The sequence below is a fragment of the Enhydra lutris genome, unplaced genomic scaffold (assembly GCF_002288905.1).
Source record: "Enhydra lutris kenyoni isolate GAN:26980312 unplaced genomic scaffold, ASM228890v2 scaffoldscaffold39, whole genome shotgun sequence".
NCBI classification, from domain to species: domain Eukaryota; kingdom Metazoa; phylum Chordata; class Mammalia; order Carnivora; family Mustelidae; genus Enhydra; species Enhydra lutris.
This window is the reverse complement of record NW_019154123.1, coordinates 16,659,240-16,682,879: the sequence shown is the minus strand read 5'-3', so window position 1 is coordinate 16,682,879 and position 23,640 is coordinate 16,659,240. Positions and strand designations below refer to the sequence as shown.

The following is a 23,640-nucleotide window of genomic DNA, read 5'->3' as shown; positions in this document are numbered from 1 at the left end:
CCCATCACAGAATGTGAGGGAGAGCTGTGGCAGTGAGATGTGTGTCATGTGCTGTGCTGTGGCAAGACAGCATCTTCCTGAGCTGACTGGGTATCATGTGACTTTGTTATCCAGAGGATGATGGACCCAAGGGAATGGAAGACACATGAAGGAGGGGAACTCAGGGTTGATGGAATGATCTTGACCATGGGTAGTGAAAATGTTGTTTCTGAGGGAACCAACTAGAATAAGTCCTTGAGCTAACTTAATGGTAGGCTAAGACTGCATTGGGAGGTGGGGCTGCTGGTTTGGTGATGGAATGGATTTGGGTGGCAAGATTGAGATGAGGAGGGTTTAGGGGGAGTGGTAGAAGAAAGGGGCACTAGCAATAGTATTGGAACTTCCCCCAAGGCTTGAAGCTGATGAGAAACAGGAGCTCCTTGGGCCTTGGTAGAGTCCAGACCACCTCAGCTGCATAAGAATTACATGAACCATCCCCCTCATGAACTGCAGTGTGGACAAAATGCTTGTGGTTCAAATTGGTACACATGGGCCCCCCCCACAGGGGCCATCAAGGAGGAGCTGTAGGCTTAGTACCCTAATAGAACTTCAGTTCACCCTGGAAAGCAGAGGGTAAATTGCTGTATTATTAATAATTATTTTAATTATTATTAATAATAAATAATGCAAGAGACCTTCCCACAAATCCCAGTGAGTCTGAGGAGCTTCCTAGTCTTAATTTGGCTTTCCCAGAAGCAGAGCCTGAGCCAGGGATCTTGGTACATGTAAAGAGTTAAGGGGTTGCTCTCAAGGAAAGGGGAGCAAGGAAAGCAGGATAGGACAGAGGAAGGCGCTAAGCCAGGGGGAAGTATCAGTTGGAGTCTGGTACAGCCTGATCCCACAGGGAGACTGCCAGGGTAAAGTACAGGGCAAAACCCATTCCACTCAGAAGCCAGTGGTCTGGGCTTTTAAACCCCACGTCAGCCAGTCATTGGCTGAGGGCTAGAGGGGGTGGGCCTAACCGCCCAGGCCAGGTGTCCACTGTTTGGCTGAGGCCAATTCTCTGGAGAAGTGGGACATCTGTGGATGTGAGCGGCCAACACTCTCAGCAGTGGCCTGGTGTTGTGTATTCTGGTGGGGCACTAACAGCCTTCACTATACTGGTTGTGATTCGGTATCAGCTGACCCTTTGGGGGCCTCAAGACTCTTGTGAACTCTAACCCAGATGACTAGTGCAATAGTTGAGAGTAAAATTGACATAAGAAATGCCAGGGCTCTTCCCAGCCCACTCACCAGGGCCCGCAGGGATTCTGTCTCCACCTGGAGGCTCTGGACCTGGCACGAAGTGTTGTGTAGCTCCAGCCTGAGGGCAGCGGCCAGCTTCTCTTCCTGGGTCTGCGCCATGCGGGCCATCTCTGCCTGTTGCTGGGAAGGGGCAGGTCTCCACGTGAGCAGGGGTGCGTGGACAGCCCGAAGCCCACTTTCCCTCTGCCCTTCCCAGGACCCACTCCACAGCCTCTAACTCAAACGGCTGGCCGATTGAAAAATCCCTCTTTTTCCACGGGCACCCTTCCTGATTTGCATACAAGCATTTATTGAGTTTGAACATATAGTGCATACAAATAGAATAAAATTCGAAATCTTTTTTTGGAGGATTTGTGGGAGAAAGTCTCCTTTTGTCCCTGTGCCTTAATTACCCAGTTCTCTTCCTTCCAGTTTCTTATACCTCTTTCCAGAAATTATACACACACACACACACACACACACACACACACACACGATATCTACATCTATCTATCCGTTATATTCTTTCTTTCTTGCTTGCTTGAAGAGAGAGAGCACAAAAGGGGGTGGTCAGAGGGAGAAGCAGACTCCCCCGATGAGCAGGAAGCCCGATGCAGGACTCGATCCCGAGACTCCAGGATCATGACCTGAGCTGAAGGCAGTTGCTTAACCAACTAAGCCACCCAGGCACCCCACCCCCCAATTATTTCATACATTTATAAGTAAATATATATAATCATCCTCTACTTGCTTTGGTACTTAATATATCCTAGAAAATATTCTCTACCAATATATATAAATCAATTACATTCTTTTTAATGGCTCCAGAGTATTGCCTTGTTTGGAAGTACAGAATTATCTAGAAGCCCTGCACTGAGGAGCACTTAGATTGTTTCCAGTCTTTGCCTGTTACAAACAATGGTGTAAAGAATTACCTACAACCCTCATTTTCCACACGTGGGAGTATCTCTGTGGGGTAAATCCCCGAAGTGGGACTGCTGAGTCAAAGGGTATGCATCTGTCATTTTGATGGGTGTTGACAAATTGCCTTTCAGAGAACTCCCAACCCATCCCAATACTGTCAGGCAGTGCCAATTGCCTCACACCTTCTTCAAATGAGGAACTATCCAACTTGATCTGATAGTCCCTGTTTCCTTGTAAAAACAAGTCTGGCCACAATTGTGAACACAAGGGGAAGGTCTGTGTTTTGCAGTTTCTCCCTCAGCAAGGACATAGTCTGATTCTTTCCCATACTTTCCGGGGAAATAGGTCATTCTTTCTCTCTCTGCTGGAGAAAGGGGAAAAACTAGAGATCACCTTCATTCATCTTTGGTACAGGCTGACGCACGTCTCTAAGTCCGTGATATGGGAGAAAAAAACCTGTTCTGGATTGACCATTTTTACTACATATGAATACTTATTTACAGGGTTATGCAAAAATAGTCCAGTCAAACTGACTAAGAAAACTGGGGTCAAAGGGCTCATCTTCCTGTGTGAGGGCTAGACAGAGCTTAACAAAAACATCCATTAAAGGTCTGGGATCAGCTATAGGTGAATGGAAGCGGTGGGCCCATCTCGGACTGGTCAGCCCATGGCTGTGTGTCCATGGACCATCATTCAGCCTCTCTGAGCCCTAGTCCCTCCCCACAGAATGCAAATGACAATGAGAGGAGACACTATGACACTTCCAACAGGTTATACATATGGAAACTTGTAGAACCTTAAAAGCGTGCAAATAGTGACTGCATATACTTTTCTATATGTAACAAGTAGTATCAGCCAAAAATGAGTTTGTAACCACTCTAGGTTGGGTACTACTAATGATAACAGGTGCTAAGCACTTATTCTGTACCAAGCACTCCATCAACTGCTTAAGTCCATTATTTCAGCTAATCTTCACGACCTATGAAGCAAGTGTCATTGTTATTCCTATTTTACATGAGGAAACCGAGGCAGAGAGAGACTGAGTTATTTTCTCAAGATCGCATGGTCTGTGAGATGCTGCGGCCCATGCCAGAGCTGTACTCTCAACCAGTTTTGAAAACCACTGCTTCCACCAATTCATTTCCACCAATTCATCAAGAGTCCCAAAAGTGGGGGTACCTGGGTGGCTCAGTCGTTAAGCATCTGCCTTCGGGTCAGGTCATGATCCCAGCATCCTGGGATTGAGCCCCGCGTCGGGTTCCCTGCTCAGTGGGAAAACTGCTTCTCCTTCTCCCACTTACCCTGCTTGTATTCCCTCTCTTGCTGTCTCTTTCTTCATCAAATAAATGAATAAAATCTTAAAGAAAAAAAGAGCTCCCAAAGTAGAGCCGTCTTCCCTAAAGTGAAGGTGGACCCCTCTAAAACATCCTCGTGGTCTGTCAAGTCTTGCTGTGATGGGTCACCCCATTTCTCTCCCTGTCTTTGGGGTTGGGACTTGGCCAGGTGGGCTGTGTGGGTGGGCAGGCGGGGTTCCGGCAGACAGATGCAGCTGGAAGGTGCAGGTGGTTAGAACAGCCAGGAACAGCCGGCAGCCGGCAGCTGGAGCCCACGCCTGACAGCTCACGAGAGCCGAGGGTTAAATTTTCAGGAAGTCTGTAAGCTGCTTGGTAAACACAGCCATCATTAAAAATTAAATTATATCCACTTACAATTAATATATATTAAAATGGTAATACTCCAAACACATCACTTGCTAATTTATTTACATTTTATCATTATCTGTGCTATATCGAAGTTATTTATATCGACGGTACCTGTGGGGTAGGCATAACATTTAATGGTGAGCTTCTGTGCATCTCTTCCAAACTCTGTGCTTATTTACATCAAGTTAGGAGTTTGAAATCAGCTGTGGTGAGTTTTTCTTACCTCATGGAAATTGGCAAACACTACAAATCAGGGTTTGAATTGTTTCGCTGACTGTCTAGACTTAAGAAAGGGATGCAGAAAATGTTAATAGTGCAGATTAAACTTAAAATGGGTCATGTCTATAGCTGTCACATTATGAATAGCAAAAAAATTAGAGGTAATATCTTTCCAATATTTATAAACTATTACTGATTTGCAAAGAAATAACTAATGTCATTGATGAAAGGACTCATTAAGGTCAATGGAAATAGCGACCAGAATTCATATTGGACCTATTCTCATTTATCATTGATGTGAGTGACTTTTTGCTTAATCAGATATTAATAATTGAGCATATTTTGTAATCTGATTTTGGACATTGTCGATGACAGAATTATAAAAACAGTTGGCAGATTTTGCAAGAGATAGCTAGTCAGTCACACTCAAGGTGTAGGTGCAAATGGAAAAGCAAAGTATGTATTTTATTCTAAAATTTAGGTTATCTCTAAAATTATATAAAGAACACATCATCGGAAACTCCTATGTTACCTTGATATGATATTGCGAATCTGACTGGCACATAAACACAATGCTTACATTTGTCCTTGGAGAGTAGATAACCAGCACACCCTGGGTCAGAAGCGGGCATGAGTGGAAGTCAAGTCTCACTGAAGGCAAATTTCAAAGCTTAGGCAGGTGGGTCTGGGGTAAATCTGCTGGTCAAGGCCATCACCACAGTCCTGCAGGTGATCTGCCCTCTTCTCAACCCAGACAATGAGAGGTCTGTATTCAGAGGTACGTGCTGATCTTGGGGGGAGTGGGATTATTGCTGGATTGCTGGATTGGAGTGTTTCCCAAACATTCAACAAGCAGCATGATTTTTCGCATATCTGAATACCGACTCAATTTTTATTTAAACTGATTCATGTTTCCTTTGTAAATAAATGTGTTTAAAATGGAAGCTGTAGATAAGATCTCAATTTTTTTTTTAAGATTTTATTTATTTGACAGAGAGAGAGATCACAAGCAGGCAGAGGGGCAGATGGAGAAAGAGGGGGGAAGCAGGCTCCCTGCTGAGCAGAGAGCCCGATTCGAGACTTGATCCCAGGAACCTGGATCATGACCCGAGCCGAAGGCAGCGGCTTAACCCACTGAGCCACCCAGGCGCCCCAAGATCTCAAATTTTATGTGCATCAGGATGATCTAGGGAAAATACAGGTTATGATTCAGGAGATCTGAATGGGCCCAGGAATCTGCATTTAAAACTCCCATGTGATGCCTGGTCCATGGGAACAAAGTTCTAGATTGCTAAGGAAACAGATAAAACTGTGAAACTGTTGGTCATAGACAAAAAATAGCTGAAAAATTAATGACATTAAAATAAACCAATGTTATTGTATTTGAGCAAATGTTGCCCACCACGCAGCTGAGTCCCAAAGCCTGCTTTCTCTTTGTTGAAAGGTGAGATGGATGAGTATAAAAGAAGTGTTGATGACCTACCAGCACCCAATGAAAACTTTCTTATACAGTTTAATTAAGATTGAAAGAGAAAAAAATGAATTTGATCACTATGGGATTCAGTGTCATTTTATATCATGCCCAATACCTTCTCAAATCAGCTTATGAATGGTACTTGCCCTCCATCTGGGGACAGTCTGCTGCTTTAACTCACCTAAAAGTATTACTTGTCCTTCTCCAATGGCTTTTTAGAGTTATGCTTTCTGATTAATAATGACTTCTGTTTCCATTTCCACCCAATGCCTTCAAGATTTCTCCTCGCAGACCAAATAGCAGGTATGCCATTCTAGACCTGAGTCTAGGAAGGTAGGACTGTATTTTGTTGCTGAGTGCAGTTGCTAGGATGTGTAATGAGATTAAAATATGCTGGTCCCCAGACTTTCAAACCCACTTGAAATCTTGGCTTTGTTGTGCAGGGGGCCAGCCTGCACCTTTGCACTCCATCTATATTTCTGGGACAGGAGAGCACATAGACACTTGGAAACATGGTAAAAAATTGCAAATTAAAAAAATTTAAATTAAATGTACACGTTAGTGCACGTGAAAGTGGATGGGAAAGAAGAAGAACAGTATGCTTGGGAGTAAGGCAGAAGGAAATATTTGAGAGTCTCCACGTGGAGGGGGGAAAAGGGCCATCTCCAAACCCACCCCTCTGCTACGCAGGTGTGTTCCTAGCAGAACACGTAACCAAGATGGGTGCTGAGAGGTTGAACTGTGTACTCTGCCTTTCTCCAGCAGTTGCTCTGTGGATTTCAACCAGTGGTTTGAGCTCTCTGTTTTTGCAGCCCGTGAACAAGAGCTTTACAAGAGCCTTGCTCTTCTGCTGAGTATAGCTGACCGCCTTGCTCTGCAGCCTCTTGGACCTCATGGGATCACACTAACCTTATGATGTTCACTCTCGTGGAGAAAGGGAAAGCAACAAATTCCTCGCAGAGACAGGCATTCACCATCTTATATCAAGGAGGAATCTTATCCCATGGGGAGGGCACAGAATCATGGTTTGAGAAGATCATGACAAAAGTCTGGCATAACCTTCTAGACCCTCAAGACAAAGGCCTCTTAACCTCACATTCCACAAGACAATGCATCAAGACTCCCCCGCACTCCATGTGATCTGCCCAGGCCAACCTAGCAGTCCAGAGTGATGGTTCTGGAGGCAGAACGTGTGGTCTGAATCTCAGTTCAACCACTCTGGAACCGTGTATTCTCGGGGAAGTGACTAACCTCTCTGTGCCTTAATTCCTTCCTCTGTGAAATGGAGAATATCACAATACCTAACTCTGTGGGAAGATGAAATGAGGACGGCCTGTCAGGTGCTTAGGGCATGGTCTGGGCACTTGGTACAGGCTTACTAAATACTCTGTTGACTCTGCTTGCAAGCACGTGGTATTCTGCCTTGTAGAAGAATGGTCTTTCTATCTGTTGCCAGCCACCTGCCCTCAGCCAACCTCGCACTAGATCATAGTAAGCTTGTTTGTAAGGACAACTTCTTAATGATGCCTCTGTCTGCACTGGGGACCTAACATGGTGTTTTACACCTTGGGCACTCCCAACACATTTACTAAAGGTCTACAGTGTGTCCTAGGCACACGTGAGGGACTGTAGAAAGGGAGGGTCCCCTGTCAATGGAATGAAATCACACCTCCTTTTAATTAGGAGGATTAGCTTATCAGTATTATAATGACTATGGGATTATATAAGTGCTACTTAGCTAAGGATAGCTTTAGACAAGCAGCATCCACAACCCTGACCTACTCCAGCCAGACGTAGGATTTACTTGGCTGAAGGCCAGATGCCATCCAGTCTTCACCTGAGACAGGAACTCTTCTTAGCAGGAGCTAAAAAGAAGTATGTGTCTCACTCAATGGAACTTTGGTGTTGGCAGGAGGGCTGGCCTGGCTAGGCTAAGCCAAGTGTCTCCTTGAATTGTTTGACACAGGAATTGCCTGGCTATTGAAGCTACTCATGAAAGACTATGGGACTGATTCCCAGCTTCAGTGGAAGCTGCCCAAGGACACAGCGAGGGACACCCGGCTTTGCAGACTTGCTGCCCCTCAGTCATAAGGAAGGGTACCCCACTGATGAAGGCAGCAGGAGAGGCTCAGAGGTGAGTGGAATTCCGAAGAGAAAAATAGGTTTTTCTTCTTCAAGTAATTATTGGAGAAGTTTAATGATAGTGTTTTTCTTCTGGTTCATGGAGGTCATTCCATCCCAAAGAAGGGTCTCCTCTGCTCTGTCTCTTCTCAAAGACCGGTAAGCGTTGAATGCAAACACTACTACTTTAATTTCTCAGGGATTTGGGTTATTTTATATTTGCAAGTCTCTTATTTTAGAAGTAAAGTCCCTACCCTTTTCATGGGAAAGAGCTACCATTGAGAAATACCTAAGATAGCTTTGAGACTGAAGAACTGGGTGGCCAGGGACAGGCCAGGGACTTTGTGCCCACAGCCCCATGCACAGGGCCTGGCGCCTGCTTTTTTTTGACATTTGTCAAATATTCGCTTGGCAAATGGAGTCTGCATGAGTGAGTGAGTAAAGATTTCTTGGTAGCATGTGGAGGTTATAGTGTTGGGTGATCCCCAATATAGACTGTCACTCAAATATTGGTTGTCGACCAGTTGTGGGGTTGGAGAAACAACATGGAAGCTGAGGGTCTGGGTGTGGCCTCTACAATACTCATGTTGTACTGGGTAAAGAACAGGTGAAAGATAGGCAGGGCTTACCTCAATGAGACAGTCTCTTTAGTTTCCCTTTTAACTACTACTGATTCCCCTTACTCTGTCCCCCAGCTCTGACCAGCTTGGCTACGCTCCTGTAACACACAGTGACGGGAACCAAACCCCGGCCTCCTAGCTCCTATAGCAACCCTGCCCTACTGGCTAACAGTATCTTTTGAAAGCCGCCTGGAACTACCATAACTTAAATAGAAAGACAATTGATAAGCTGGGGACATACGTACAACTTACCGCAGGGAGAGGACTAATTTCTCTAGTGTACAAAGAGTCACTACAAACCAGTAATAAAAAGTCCAAGACCTAATAAAAATGGGCAAGGGATATGATCCGATAGTATAAACAAGAGCAAATATGGCCGGAATTCAGCATGTAAAAAAGATGTTCCACCTTCCTTATAATATGAGAAATGCAAAATAAAACTGCACTGAAAAACTGAGTTTTATCTCTACTATTGACAAGGATCACAGGGTATGAGAACTCACAGTATTGGTGAGGATATGGGAAAATGGGCACTGTCAAACACTTTTGATGGGAGAGTAAATTGTTACAACCTTCATCGAGAGTAATTTGACAATATTTATCAAAATTGCTAGTGTGCATAATTTTTGACCCAGAAATTCCACATTTAGGAATTTATCCAGCAGATATTTTTCTATATTGGGAAGTGGAGGACATATGCAGTTAGTGACTAGTCTAATGTATAAAAGCAAAAGATTGGAAGCCACCTAAATATCAATCAGCAGGGCATTAAAATAAGTCCTGGGATACCCATTGCTAGAACAGTTTTTTCTGTCGAGGGCCAGATAGTGAATATTTTAGGCCTAGCAGACCATATGGCCTCCACTGCCACTATTCCGCTCTGCTGGTGTATGCAAATGCAGCCCTAGACAATACGTAAGTGAATGAGCATAGCTGTGTTCCAATAAAACTTACTTGCAAAAAAACAGGCAGAGGCTGAGATTTCGCTTGTGGGCTATAATTTGCTGCCCACTGTGGTTTAATATTATGCATCTAAAAAGCAGTATGTTCTGTATACTACTATTTGTGTAATGAGAGAGAGAGAATTTACACATATGTCCTTGTATGTGCATAAAGTATCTCTGACAAGACTCATAGTAAAAGGATAACCTTGATCAACCCTGTAGAAAAGAACTGGGGTGGCTGGGACAGGGGTTGGATGTCATTCTCCATTGTATGTCATTTTGTACATTTTGAACTTTGAAACAAGTGAGGGTATTACAGATTAATAATGCTTACATAAAATCCAAGTAAATAAAAAATGAAATGAAAATGGGCTAGGGCCCTTTGCCAAGGTCTCCCTGTGACATACTAGGAGGGGTAGAAAGGCTAGATGACTCCCTTCGGTGCTTGCAATAAGCACACCTGAAGAGACCATGGTTTATTTCACTGAAGAGACATCAGGGATTATAGCTGACTCATGAACGCACAGGGACCCCCTAGATTATAGATGCTTTTGGGGTTCTGCTCTTTCTATTCTCCTTGAAAGGAACTCTCCCTGTTGGCTCTCATGGGGATATCACATCAGACCATCTTGTCATCTAGAGCCAGACCTCGGTTGACTAGCAGAAACCCATTCCATACAATTTCGTATATTCTAGAAAATATTCACACTTCTTGGTACAAGCAAGCAAAGAGTGGGCATTGCTATGACAGCCTATATAATTATTGTTTGTGAATGTGGATGATATGGAGACATGTTATCCAAGGTTCCTAGTCTGCTCATGGACAGATCTAGACCTGCGTTGTCCAATATGGTAGCCACTAGCCGCACATAGTTATTTAAATAAAGATTAGTAAACATTAAATAAAATTAAGAACTCAGTTTCGCAGTTGGATCAGACACATTCCCAGTGCTCAAGAGCACATGTGGCCAGTGGCTGTCATACTAGATAACTGTGCAGACCCATGACAGTCCCATCCTCACAGAAATTGCTATTAGAGGGCACTGCTCTAGTCAGTGGCTAATGTCTCATCCAGCTCTAAGACTATCAATAACCAGAAACCTCACAACTCATTTCCATCTGTTCACCTCTCTTCATTCTTAACTGTCTCCATGATGTGTCATTGGGGCTGTTTAAGGCATGGTCATTATAGCTCCCATAAAGTTCCTGACCACAAATGCCTTGAACTGATCCGAGGCAAGCGCAGACAACTGTCGGAAGAGATGGCATGAGCGCATTTGCTGTGAGGTTCCAGGCCCCCGGGGGTATTGAAAGGAAGCTGAGTTCTCTTTTGTTGGCACTTCCTACCCCACCACGCCAGCTAATGCTGGCAATTGAATAAGCCTTTGGTTATTGTACACACCCTCCCACTGCAGTGAATAAGGGACAGAGGTGAGGCTTCCAGGAGTGACGGTATGGAGCCCTTCCCCGGGAGGAAGATCCCAGGGAGGAGGTTAAGAATGAAAGTTGCCTGCTACAGAATGGAAGCATCTTAACATAGGCATGCTAGGAAAAAGCTGAATGATAGGGGTTCTTCCATATTCACCCAGGTGGCCTGTTTAGGGTCTGTGGGGAATATATTCCATGGGTAGCCAGGAGGTCTGGAGAGTGGGATGGCATGTTGTCTGTGGTTCCCCAAGCATCCCCAAATACTCAGGGCTGGGTAACCACAATAAGCAGATAAGGGAGGGCCGACTTGGAAGACCCTCCAGAAATTCTCTGGACCAAACTGACCCTCCCTCAAACATGGAGTTACAGAACTGAGAAGCTCTGAAAGCTGGACCACCAAAGTTCCTGACATCCATGACCGAGGCTGGAGAGAACCTAGCCCGAATCTCTTTATAAGCTTTTAATGACTTAAAAATAAGAGGAATTAGCAGATAACTTGGGAGCAGATGCTGATGGCATCCACCTTTATCCCTCAGGATGCTTTATTCCAGAACATGTGGTTCTCCCCACCCTTCTGTTCCACTGCCAGATTTTACCCTTCTTTGGCTGGGAGAACCTTCTCTGAAGTCTTTGAAAGGTCACTCTGCTAGCAGACGGCAGATGTCTGATGGGGATGGTATTACTACCCCAGCTTCCTCGCTTTTCCCCTCTCTTAAATTCTGTACTGTTACCCAGAAACCCTGTGGGTGCATAGTCCGGTCTCCCCCAGTGGGTGCTGGTTGGATAATGAGTTCTTTGTTGGTTCCCTTCTCTGCTTCTTCCCTACTGGTATTTTGGTTCACTCCCTCCCCCAGCTTCCAGATAAACCATTTCCTCTTTAATATTTGTCTCAGACAAAGTCAGTTTCTGGGGAAACCTAAACAAAGACATAAATTAATCATGTCAATTAATTTTCAGCCTCCCCAGCCTGAAAGGTAATTAAACACGTGTCTGTATGCTCTCTGCAAAAGGTTTGAAAGGAGTGTGTGCTAAGCCATTTTACATTAATGCTTCGCTGCCAAGAAACCGACAAGAGGTGCTCAGGATGGGCAAATGTCAGCCCCTAAGGGCATGACAGCAACTGACAAAACTATTTATTGGAGGACTTCTGGCTCTCAGTTCTGATCTCTGTTGATGATCAGAGGAATTCACTCATTCTGCAAATATTTTCTGAGCTCTGCCTTTCTGCAAGAGGCCCCAGCAGCATTAGCCAAATGAAAACAAGTACTGTCTGTTTTCTCTGAGATGTAGCTTTAAGATTACTCTGTTAAAAAAAACACTAATGAATCTGTTCAGAATTAATGTTTGAATTACTGTTGGGCTGGTAATGATTCTCAAGAGGGTGAAGGGTGAGTAATAATGGCCAGGATTTTTTTCTTTTTCACACTATGTAGATTTTTTCCTGTTATTTACAATGTCCCCCTCCCCCCGCCCGCTTCCCCAAGGAAATAATCACTGCAATGTGGGGTATGCCCCAGAAGTGTTGGGACAGAAGCAAGGCTGCAAACTGCTGGGCCACAGAGCTTTCACTTTGGAAACAGAACGGAGGAGGAACGACTACCCAATGTGGAGAAAAGGTGCCTCACCCGAGAGCCAGGAGGGCTGAGCGACGGTGCTGCCAGCCAGCTGTGTGACTTCAGGACATCAGCTGCCCTCCCTGGATCTGGATCCTCACCTCTGAAGTGAGGAAAGGGGATGCTGTGGTGTCTCAGGTCATGAATTATGAATATTCATGAGTCTCCTAAAAAAGGAGCAATGGACCCACATCACATCTATGGTTAGGTTTCATTTTTCCCTTTGTGCTGTTCCCCCTCTCACCTGGTTGGGGTGGGAGACAGCTTGTTGTGCAGTTAGTAGGCACTATTTGCCATAGCAAGAATTTGTAGGGACCTGGCCCAAGGAATTAAGGTCAGAAAGAAAAGGAGCTGTTGAAAAGGGATCTGGGTAGAGAAACGGGGAGTAAAGTGTGGAGGCCAAGAAAAACAAGGCTGTACCCACCTCGAGTCTAGCCCAATTTCCAGAGACAAATAACTCAGTTCCTTAAGCCCTAATGTCACCCTCCCCTCCATAAACAAAACTGAAGGAGGCTGAGGTAGAAGGAAAAGTAAATAAAGTTAAATTTCTTCTAAACCCAAATCTCAGGAACAAGGACACTTGATAGCAAGAATGTAACATTCCAGCAGGAAACTCCCAATTGTCTTCATGCTAGTGCCTCATTAAAGGGAAAAACGGCCTTGGCTTGATAGTAGCCAAGCCTTCAATATCCTGACAGTCTTCTTTACCCTGATAGGCCTTCTGAACACCCCCTTTGTCCTCACCCACCGCTGAGTCCACCCCTACTCTGCTTTTAAAAACTCTGACTGTAATCTGGCTCGGGGTCCAAGCCCCTACTCCGCTGTATCGGGTATACTTGGGCCCAGGCTTAAGCTTGTCAAATAAACCCTCATGCGATTGTATTGGACCTTGGCTCCTTGGTGGTCTCTCAGATGCGAAAACTTGGGTACAACATTAAGATGTTTTTGAGGCTGGAGAACATTGGGGGATCCAGAATTGGTGAAGACCCTGCTGGGAAGGTTCCTGTTGATACTGAGGGGGCAGGGGGCTGAAGGGACATGGGAGAACAAAGAACAGAAAAGGTCTTCCTTGGGTTTTTTTCTGGTAGCTTTTATAAACTCTGGTGGCTCTCAAACCTGGCTGTATATTAGAATCATCCAGAGAGTTTTGGCCTGGGCATGAGCATTCTTGACAATGTTCTGGAATAATTCTGCTGTGCAGATGGGCTTGAGACCCACCGAACAGTAACCCAGAGCATAGAAGCTGCCCGCATGCCTTCTCTCAAAAATATAAGCTACTTTATTTTTCATACTTTCTCTACACTTTCCTTCCTCTTCTGTTCTTCTGGTCCTGTGCCTCAGAATCCCCAAGTCACACAGGGGTGGGAGATGGAGAAGGGAAGAACAAACCCTGTGCATTCTGTGTTCTGGTTAATTCCTTTATTATTTATGAGGTTTAATAAAGAGATGTTTCCCTCCATGAATATAACTCATACTGCTTAAAAAAACACTTGAAAAAATATTATACTCAAAAGCAAGAAATAAAAAACCTCTCGACATGTCAGATAGGTCCCTCCCTCAAAGACAACCACTGCTAACACCAATACATTTTAGTGTTTTCTTTTGAATTTTTGCTTGATGCCTCATTTCTTTGTTTGAATGCTTTCTACTGTGTCTATCAGGTGTTGGCCAACTGCAGCCTGCTGGCAAATCCAGCCTACCTCTTGTTTCTATAAATAAAGTTTATTGCAACACGGTCATGCTCATGTGTTACCTTTTGTCTTTCAAATTGTTGTAATAGACCGAATTGTTGTAGTAGACTGTCAAACCCAGGAAGTCGCATATTTATTTTTTGGGTATTTATTTTTTGGTGCTTGACAAAGTTTATTGGTTCCTGGTATATACACTTCTGTACTCTCTTATTTTCCCCCATTTGACCTTATTATGTGAGCATTTCCCATGTTGTTATAAATGCTTCATAAATATTTCTAATAATTACCTGGTATTTCATTGTCTGGAAAGGTTGTAGCTTAGCCTTACTCTTATTATTAAACATTCAGGTGCTTTTCTCCCAATTTTTTTCATTCGTATAATGAATGTTTCAGTGAATACATTTAGATATAAACTTTATATTTTCAATTATTTCTTTAGAACAGTGTCTAGATTATTCAACTGGTAGGCAGGAGCATTTCAAGATTCTCGATGCATATCATCAATTTCCTTACTCAAACATGTCATATTAGTTTACTCTCCTCAGTAATATAGGGAAGAACCTACTTCATCACGCACTTGTCCCCATCGCATCAAGTATTACCATTTTAAATATGTTATGGCTTTAGACAGGGAAACAAAATGTTATTATTTTAAATTGTATTTATCTTATGTCTAATGATATTGAAACTGTTGCATTTCTTCTTTCCTATGTTGACTGCCTTTCACCTTTGCTTGGCCTCCTTCTGCGCAGGGAAAAGGTCCTGCCTCACCTTGGCTTGGAGCAAGGCTCCTGCTTCCGCCCGGTTCTTTTCGACATCTTTCTCCCAGTGGATCCTGATGGTCTCGAGGATGTTGTCCAGACCAGTGCCGATGGGAACACCCATTTGTTCCAGCTCAGATCCTGCCAACTGTTTGTACAGCCCTTTCACATCCTGCAAAAGACAATATACACTCCAGGTGAGTTCCAAAGGACAAGGAGAGCACACAGAATTTTTGCCAGCAAAAGCCCAGGTCTGTGGGCACCCCTGGTGCTTCTCATTCTGCTCCTGCCAAACATGGGGCTTCCCAGAGCCTGGCAAAATCCCTGACCCTCTTGCCAGCATGCATGCCATGGACTTTTGCAAGCAGGAGGCATTTCTTAGGCTGGTGTTTGCAAGCCGGGGCCCACTCAAAGCAAATACCAAATGCATAAATAGCAAATTAATTCAGAGGAAGCAACAACAGCAAGATGAAATCTATGAATTTCGCTAAGTCAGAGTAGGCTGGGAGAGATTTAGAGGTCACTAAAGGGTGGCAAGCAATGAGCTAGGAGCATGGGGATGTGGACTTAGGGCTCCTGGTCAGCCTAAGGTCAGACAAAGGAAGGAACTTCTCAAGAAAGCACAGTTAAGTGGGTTTTGACCTTTTCAGCTAAAAGCACATTCGATGTCTGCTCAGACAGTGACATGTGTGAGGTGGAACAGAGTTGGGGCCATTCTGCAGGCAGCTGGACCGAATCATGATTGGGAGGTCGCATTGTCCCATTGAGTCCTGTCACTCCATGAGCTGACCTAATTTCATTAACGAGTGTGTGCAAACCACAGCCTGGATCTACCATCAAAGTTATTTTGTTTGTTTCATGCAGCGTTAAAACCAACCAACCAACCAACCAACCAACAAAAAAGGCCCCAGAGTACAAGGCCTTGAGTTAGGGGATGCCTTCTCTGGCTCGACACAGCTCCCTCACTCTCCAGCGTGGACCTGCCTCTCCTTCATTTGTGTTCCAGCCTGGGCCTGAAGCCATCTGAATTGGAGACTCCCAGCATCACCTTACCCACTACAAGGATTCGGAAGCATTTTACTTGGGTTTTGCCCAAGCCCTGGGCAAGTGAGGCGGAGAGGCCGACGGCAGCTACTGTCACTGACTGCGAGCTCACCAGACCCCTGCGTGCCTCTGGGCTGCTACCAAGCCAGTGTCGCCCCGGCCCCCACCTACCTCTTCGTAGCTCCTTGACAGAAAGCCAAGTTCTTCTTTCAGGTTTTCTATTTGACTCTCCAGATCCATTTTTGTCAAATTAGCTTCATCAATGACTTTATACAGCGAGTTAATTTCCTCTTCCGCTGCCTTTCGAAATGGCTGCTCATTTTCATATCTGCAGATCAAGGAGCTTAATCAGCATAGGTGGGCAACCCAGAAGGGGAAATAACCAGGTTACAGATGTTACCGACAAGCCAATTATGTGATAGACAAATGAATGTTAGAAATCAGTGTTCCAACGGCTTGGAGGGCACTGTTACTGCGAGTGTTACATGTTGATTTATTAAAACGAAAGCGACAGGCAGCCAACTTCTGATAACCTAGCTTTACAGGCTGTCAGGCTAATGGGGTGCTGGAAGCATAGAACTCCAGGGAAACCTTCTCCAGGAGCTGAGATCCAGGTACCCCACCCGAGGATCCTTTACCAAACATTACTGCATTACTGAGAATCTGCTAAGCACCAGACTACGCACTAGCAATCCCCAAACGGAAAGCATGGTTCTGTCTCCAAAGAGCCCATGTGAAATTTTAAAACTGGCTGCAAATCCAAATGCTTTTAGGGGCCAAGTGGGGAATATAGATGAGGGACGAGGGTCAGGTCTGGGAAGCAGGGAGAGATAGGGATTGAAGCCCACAGCGTCCCTCATTCTTCATGCAAGGGGACCTGGTGCTCTGCTCCTTCCGTTACCTCTGCCTGGGAATGGCTGTGCCAGTCCTCTTCAAGGACAATGGGAAACCTGGATTTATATGTGAAATATTCAGGGTTTTAAAAACTTGCAGCCTATACAATAACACACACAAGCACACACATCGACACAAATCTGAAACTGCCCCCCTGAGTTCTTTCCATCTCTGGTTTGCACAGAGCCTTCTTTTTATAAACCGCCCGACATCTTTGCCAATTTCTCTCAGTGTTACTCCTTTCCTTCTATGGCCTTCCACCAGCTGCACGCCTCAGCCACACTTCACACCTTAGTTTCATCCATCCACAGAACAGAGAAATCTCACATCATTCACTGAAGAAAGCATCTTAGGATTTTAGAGTTTTAAGGGAATTTAGGATTCAACTATTCAAATCTTACCCAGTGACAATCCCTTGATAGCACTCTTTTAAAAAATTTTATTTATTTATTTATTTGGAGAAAGAGGGTGCTTGAAAGAGCGCAAGCCAGAGTGCAGGAGCAGGGGGAGGGACAGAGAGAGAAGAAGAAGAGGGAATCTCCAGCAGACTCCCCACGGGTCATGGAAGTCTGACCTGGGGCTCTATCCCAGGACTCTGAAATAATGACCTGAGCCGAAATCAGGGGTCAGTCATTCAACCAACTGAGCCACCCAGGCGTCCCTCTATAGCACTCTTTGATGGGTGATTTTGTAGTCTCGTCTTGACTACTTCCAGTGACAGGGAACTCATCATGTATCGTCACTACCACTCCATTTTAGGACAGCTCTAATTATGGAAATTTCATCCTTCAAGAGCTTAAGTCTTCAGGGCGCCTGGGTGGCTCAGTGGGTTAAGCCGCTGCCTTCGGCTCAGGTCATGATCTCAGGGTCCTGGGATCGAGTCCCACATCGGGCTCTGCTCAGCGGGGAGCCTGCTTCCCTCTCTCTCTCTCTGCCTGCCTCTTTGTCTGCTTGTGATCTCTCTCTGTCAAATAAATAAATAAAAATCTTAAAAAAAAAAAAAGAGCTTAAGTCTTCATTCCTGAAAGAGTCTGAATTCCACTCTCTGGAGCATCTGAAGTCAGTTCGATCCTTCCTTCTGGCGGTCCTATAAATATTGAGAGTCTAGTCTCTTATATCACTCTCTTTTCCCCTCATTCCTTTCTCCAAGCCTTTTGTTCCTCAGGTTAAACATTCCTAGTTCCTCCATTCTTCATATAAATTGGTTTCCATATCCCTCATCATCAGTGGCAGGGACTATGACCTTCCCATCTTTGTATTCTAAGCATCTACCTTCAGGCTTCAGATATATGTGGGAATGATTAGACATGCTCTAACTGATCCACATCTTTCTCAAAATATGATACAGAGACTGGAATGCAGAACTCCAGATGTTGCCTGATCAGTTCAGACTCCCAGGGGACTGTCTGCTCCTTTGTTTAAACTCTCTAATTCTATTCATCATGGGCCCTAAGGTTTGCTTTGTGGGTTTTTCTTTGCTTGCATATTTGTTCATTTGATTTTGACCAGCTATATTTGCTGCTAATATTGGGTGTCCTGTCAACTAGAGTCCCTGAGCATTTTTTGCAAGTCCAATTACCCTGTTCTTTCTGGACGTACCTGGTATTTGGCCTCCAAAGTAGGAGTTCATATATATCTCTTTCACTTTCATTGGTCTATTGTTCCAATGTGTTAGGATCATTTTGATTCCTAACTCTATTCTTCTATTCTATTCTATTCTATTCTATCTCTACTCCTATTCTTGTCCTTACCAGCCCTCCTGGCTTTGTATCTTCTGCCATTTTGCCCTTTCATGCCAAGGCAGCTTTCATACACCTTACAGTTAAAAATAGTAAATGAAGGAGCTAAGGACAGAGCCCTGTGGCATACCACTAGAGACTTACCTCAGAGTTGGACCTATACATTTGAATCCCCCCAAAAGAGCTGGTTTTTGAAATCATTTTTATGTACTCTATATGTAGGATTGATTTTCTACCCAAATGTATTCTTCATGAAGGACTGTATTTTTGTTAACATTCAGTCCTTTTGGAATCAAGTCCTGTACTTCCAGCTGGAATGAAAATCCACCTGTATCACTGGGATTGGTCCCTGCTGACCCAGGCTGCAAGAGTTCCCCTGTGCCTCTGAAGTCCTGTTTTGCTTCTCTCTCCAGGGAGCCTAGCTCTCTCCAGGGTGGGCTCCATTCAGCATTATGGGATATCTTAGGTGTCCTATAGACCATTTTTTGAAAGTCCTCTAAGCATTTGACACATCTCTGTGATATCCCCCAAGGCTGCTGTTAAGCTTTTAGCTTTCTCTTGTTATCTTTTTTCCCTTTACCCTCCATTTCAAAGTCTCCAAATAGAATCTCTTTGCTCGTGATACCCAGAACTTTCTGTCTTGACCTGCAGGCCCTTCTGGCCCAAAATCTTCAGTGGCATACCACAGTTTCTGCTTGGTTGTTCAACCATTAGCTCAACTCAGCTTGATCAAAGCCAAACTCATTATCCATACCTGAATTTTAGACTAGTTTTCTTTTCACAATTTTCTATTTTAGTCAATAGAATAGCAAATCTTCTAAATTACCCAAGTTCAAAACCCTAAATTTACCTTTGTTTTGTCTTTCTTTCTTTCTTTCTTTCTTTCTTTCTTTCTTTTAAGATTTTATTTATTTATTTGACAGACAGAGATCACAAGTAGGCAGAGATACAGGCAGAGAGAGAGGGGGAAGCAGGCTCCCTGCCAAGCAGAGAGCCCGATTCGGGACTCGATCCCAGGATCCTGGGATCATGACCTGAGTTAAAAGCTGAGGCTTTAACCAACTGAGCCACCCAGGCGCCCCGTTTTGTATTTCTGGGAGGCATATGTCAAGCCCTGCCACTAATTTCCTTGACCCATCTCTCAAGTCTGCTCATGGCCACCACCCCAGGCAAACCTTGACCTATAACAGCCTCTGATTGTCTTCTTACAACCGACCTACAGTTTTGCCCCCAGAGGGACCATCCGTAACCATACTGGGTCACCATCTGCTGAGAGACATAAGTGTCCTCCTCTGGTCCCTTAGTAATCTGATCTTGCCTTCCTTTTCAACCTTGGCTCCCAGTAAAGGCCCTGCCCTGCCATCCGTCCAGTCTGTTTGCTCCCATTGCTTCTGGCTCATTTGCTCCACCTCTCCTCTCTACCAACACAAATTTCCCTTTAAAGCTGAAATCTAGTCATGATGAACCATTGCTCAGACCCCTTCTATGGGTCTTCTCTCAGGTCATCTCTGAATTCTTCGGTATGGCTGACATGGTCTTCTGGGATTTGGTCTCTCCCCAGTTTTCAAGCCTCCTTAGCTGTCCCTCCTTCCTTCCCTCCACATGCCCTGGTTATAATGAGCTACTTGGTGGCCACTGATGCACCTCCTTTCTCATGCCCTTCTGCCTTAGCACATACTGCTGCCCTTCCTGGAAAGTCATGCTTCCTTCATTGGCCTGGTCAACTCCTATACCAGTTTAGGGCCCAAATCAGGTGACACCTCTGTTGTCAACCCTCCCTGACCAGACTGAGTGTCGCCATTTCACCTGTGCTCATCTCAGTGATGGCACAACCACTCTGTGATGCTACTGTCTGTTCACTCCTCCATCTTTGACACTAAACCGTGAGCTCCTGGAGGTCCCATTCACTTCATTCCCAGGACTTGGCCAGGGGCCTGGCAGATATTCAAACACTTGTTGAATCCATTCATTCATTTACTAATTCAACAATGATTTGTGGTCATCTATCTTGTGTGTGGCACAGTGGTAGGCACTGGTAATACAACAGGGAACAAAACAGACCCAGCCCCTGATACTCTGTTGAATGGCTGGATGAAGGCATGAACGCATAATGAATAAATGAATGAGCAAAAGAAATTTCAGTCAGATCCTACCTGAACTTCACCGTTAATTAAGTTCTATCTTAAATTTAGTACAAATGGCTTCATGTCTATTGGCTTCTATCTTTAGGTATGCAGGAAGCTGTCGGTGGATGGATGTTGGCTTCACTGTTTTGTGCTCCTGTGTCCTTGGTGAACACAGTGTTGTCTGAGACAGCAACCCCAGATAACTGAGAGTCCTCTTGACTCCAGAGTGGCTGCTAGGGGAGATCGTTTTAGCAGATGGAGAAGCTTGGTCTTAGAAAAAGGAAAGGACCCTGGGTCTGAGGAGATGGTAGAGATTTTCCTTTTCATCACAGTGCTCCTCTTATTCTAAGATAAGCACGGCAGTGGAATGGGTCACGGTCTTCACTAGAGACTCCCAGCTACATGCCTTTCTTCTTTGTCTTTACCAGTTTTGGGAAATGTTCCCTAAATAACTCTGCCATCACCCATCCAATTGCCCAACATCCAGAACACCTTCCTCAGAGCATATTCTCAAAATTGCCGTTTTCATTAATGAAAGATCTTTTTCATTTTGTTTCTCCATGAGAAACAAACAGCATTTCCCAAACCTCACGTGCCATCGTGATTTTGCCCTAAATGCATCTCTCTCCTTCCTTATTTACTTTAAATGGTTCCTTAAATTCATCTACTTAAAAAGTAAATGTTAAATCAGTAAACTTGAAAAGCTCTTTATAATCAATACATTTTAAATTGCCACTACAAATTGTAGTGCTGTAGTGGAAAGACAGTTTCATGAGTCATAAATAGAAGGTAACTCTAAAAATACATAACTATTAAAAATAAAATGTTTATCCTTATATCACTTAAAATGATCTTCATCAGTGCTATATATGCCATATTTGGGGATACACTTCAAAGAGGTGTTTTTCAAGGCTGGGGAGTTAAACATACTGAGGCCCGGCCCCCACCCCCGGGGACTGTGGTTTAGTCAGTCCGTGCGGCTTGCCTGTTGGCATTGTGACGCGGCCTGGTAATTACAACACGGGCTGCAACTGAGAAACGTTGCTCAAAACCAACAGCTGTTCAAGGGCGCTCCCAGGGCAGCAGAATCAGCATCACGGGGAACTTGTTAGAAATGTAAATTTGGGGCCCCACCCCAGATTACTGAATCAAAAACTCAGAAGGTGGGTCACAGCAATTTGTGTCTTCTGTAAGAGCTCCCAGGGGTCCTGAAGCATGCTACAATTTGAGAACTCCACTCTGAACCAGGAGACGTTGGGCAACATCTCTGAGCCCTTGGGACCTGGTTTGTGTCTATAAGGAGGGTTTGAGCCGGAAGATCTTTGCTCCGGATTCTCCCAGGACCTCTTTGATCTCACTCCAGCCTCCTGTGCTGCAGGCAGTGAATGCTGCAGACCCCGGAACAGCATCACGCAACTTCTCCTGGAGTCTGGAGGAGCAGAGGGACTGTCCCCTCTGTGGCAAATGTTACCTCTCTTTAAAGTCGTCCGCACCCGCCTGGATATTCTCTGTCTGAAGCATGAGCTGGGCATTTTCCAGGACTGCCTCACCCACCTAGAAAGATCACACACATCAGAGGAGACAAGGTCACTGGACCGTCTTCCCTCCCTTCCCACTGTGACTAGCACTGGGCACAGAGGTTCTGGGGGGAACTTAGAGCACCTTTCTCATAGCAAATATTTTTAGAATCCAAGTGTCTCTCTCCAAAAAGGCGGAGAGCAGATAAACCAGAAAACATAAAATCTGGATGCCTTTTAAGAGTCTTTAGAGTTGGATTTTTGGAGCTAAAATATTACTCAAAGGCAGACTTGTTCATAGCCTCTGTCATAATGCTGAACATTCAACTCCCAGGGAAGTTTCAGGCTCCTTAAATGAAGATTCCCTGGTTTGACTTAGTGGCTTTTCACATTTTCTGGTCATGGATACCCTTGAAAAGCTGATGAAGTCTCTAGTTCATTGCTGCCCAATAGAACTTTCTGTGATGATAGAACTCTTCTATGTCTCCACCATCCATCATGGTGGCCACACATGGTTACTGAACAATCAACATGTGGCAAAGATGACTGAGGAACTGAAAATTTAATTTTATTTAAATTTAATTTATCATTATTTTTAACAGATTTTTGGGGGGGGCGGGAAAGAGTGCACATGAGCTGGGGAGAGGAGGGGCAGAGGGAGAGAGGGAGAGAGAATCTTAAGCAGGCTTCATGCTCAGCATAGAGCCTGACTTGGGGCTTGATCTCACGACCCTGAGATCATGACCTGAGCTGAAATCAAGGTTCTGATGCTTAACCCACTGAGCCAGCCAGGTGCCCTTATTTAAATTTAATTTAAATTTGAATATCCACCTGTGGCCAGTTGCCAATATATTGTACAACTTGGCTCTAGAATTTCATCCACCCTCAAAACATACATATGAACATCAACACTGTGCATACGATTTGGGGGTTTCATGGAGCCGTGAAAAGTGGTTTTTCAAAACCAGCTCCCCAAACCCTGCAGAATGTACCCAAGATTTTGTTTTTATTTAGATATGGTGAGGCCAACAGATCAGGAGATGACTGACATTGAAAAGCTGTTACAGTTACCAAGGGGTGGGGCAGCTCCACCACGCAGGTCCAGAGGAGGAAGTACCAGGGTTGGTCACTTAAAGATGAGGGGAAAACGTGGGCAAAAGCCTTTATAGTGGCTTTCCTGGGAAGGAAAGGGTGAGGCAGGGTTAACAGTTGAGCAGGTTTAGGACTGGGTAGCTTGAAGAATTTCAACGGTCTCTGGGCCCCCGGGGTGGTCTCCAACCCCCTGGGATGCTTAAGGCCATTTTTCAGATGACAAATTCGAAGCCAAGGGCAATCACCCTGCTCGATTTCTCACAGTGATGCCCATGGCAAATAACTCACTCTAGTGCAGGACACCAAATCACAGCAGGTATCTAGACTGTGGGCTGGAACATGACTGCTGGAGAGAAGAAGGCTTTACTAACACTCTAGACAATGTGGCCAGTGCGGGGGGGGGGGGGGGGGAAGGGTGGCCACCTATATGGGGCCTGGGGCTTACGCAATTTGGGAGACTGCCTTTA

At 44.7% G+C, this 23,640-nt stretch overlaps 1 protein-coding gene across 1 annotated transcript in view; it reads right to left on the bottom strand.

Moving 5' to 3' along the window:
* The window catches only part of LOC111155144 (beaded filament structural protein 2), a 58,964-nt gene that overhangs the window by 5,613 nt on the left and 29,711 nt on the right, over positions 1-23,640 (bottom strand). Inside the window, exons 2-5 of the mRNA XM_022515218.1 lie at positions 22,036-22,118; positions 15,977-16,133; positions 14,772-14,933; positions 1,273-1,404 (exon numbers count right to left, since the gene is read on the bottom strand). Of these exons, the coding sequence (XP_022370926.1) occupies positions 1,273-1,404; positions 14,772-14,933; positions 15,977-16,133; positions 22,036-22,118 (534 nt within the window). The remainder of the gene's footprint in view (positions 1-1,272; positions 1,405-14,771; positions 14,934-15,976; positions 16,134-22,035; positions 22,119-23,640) is intronic.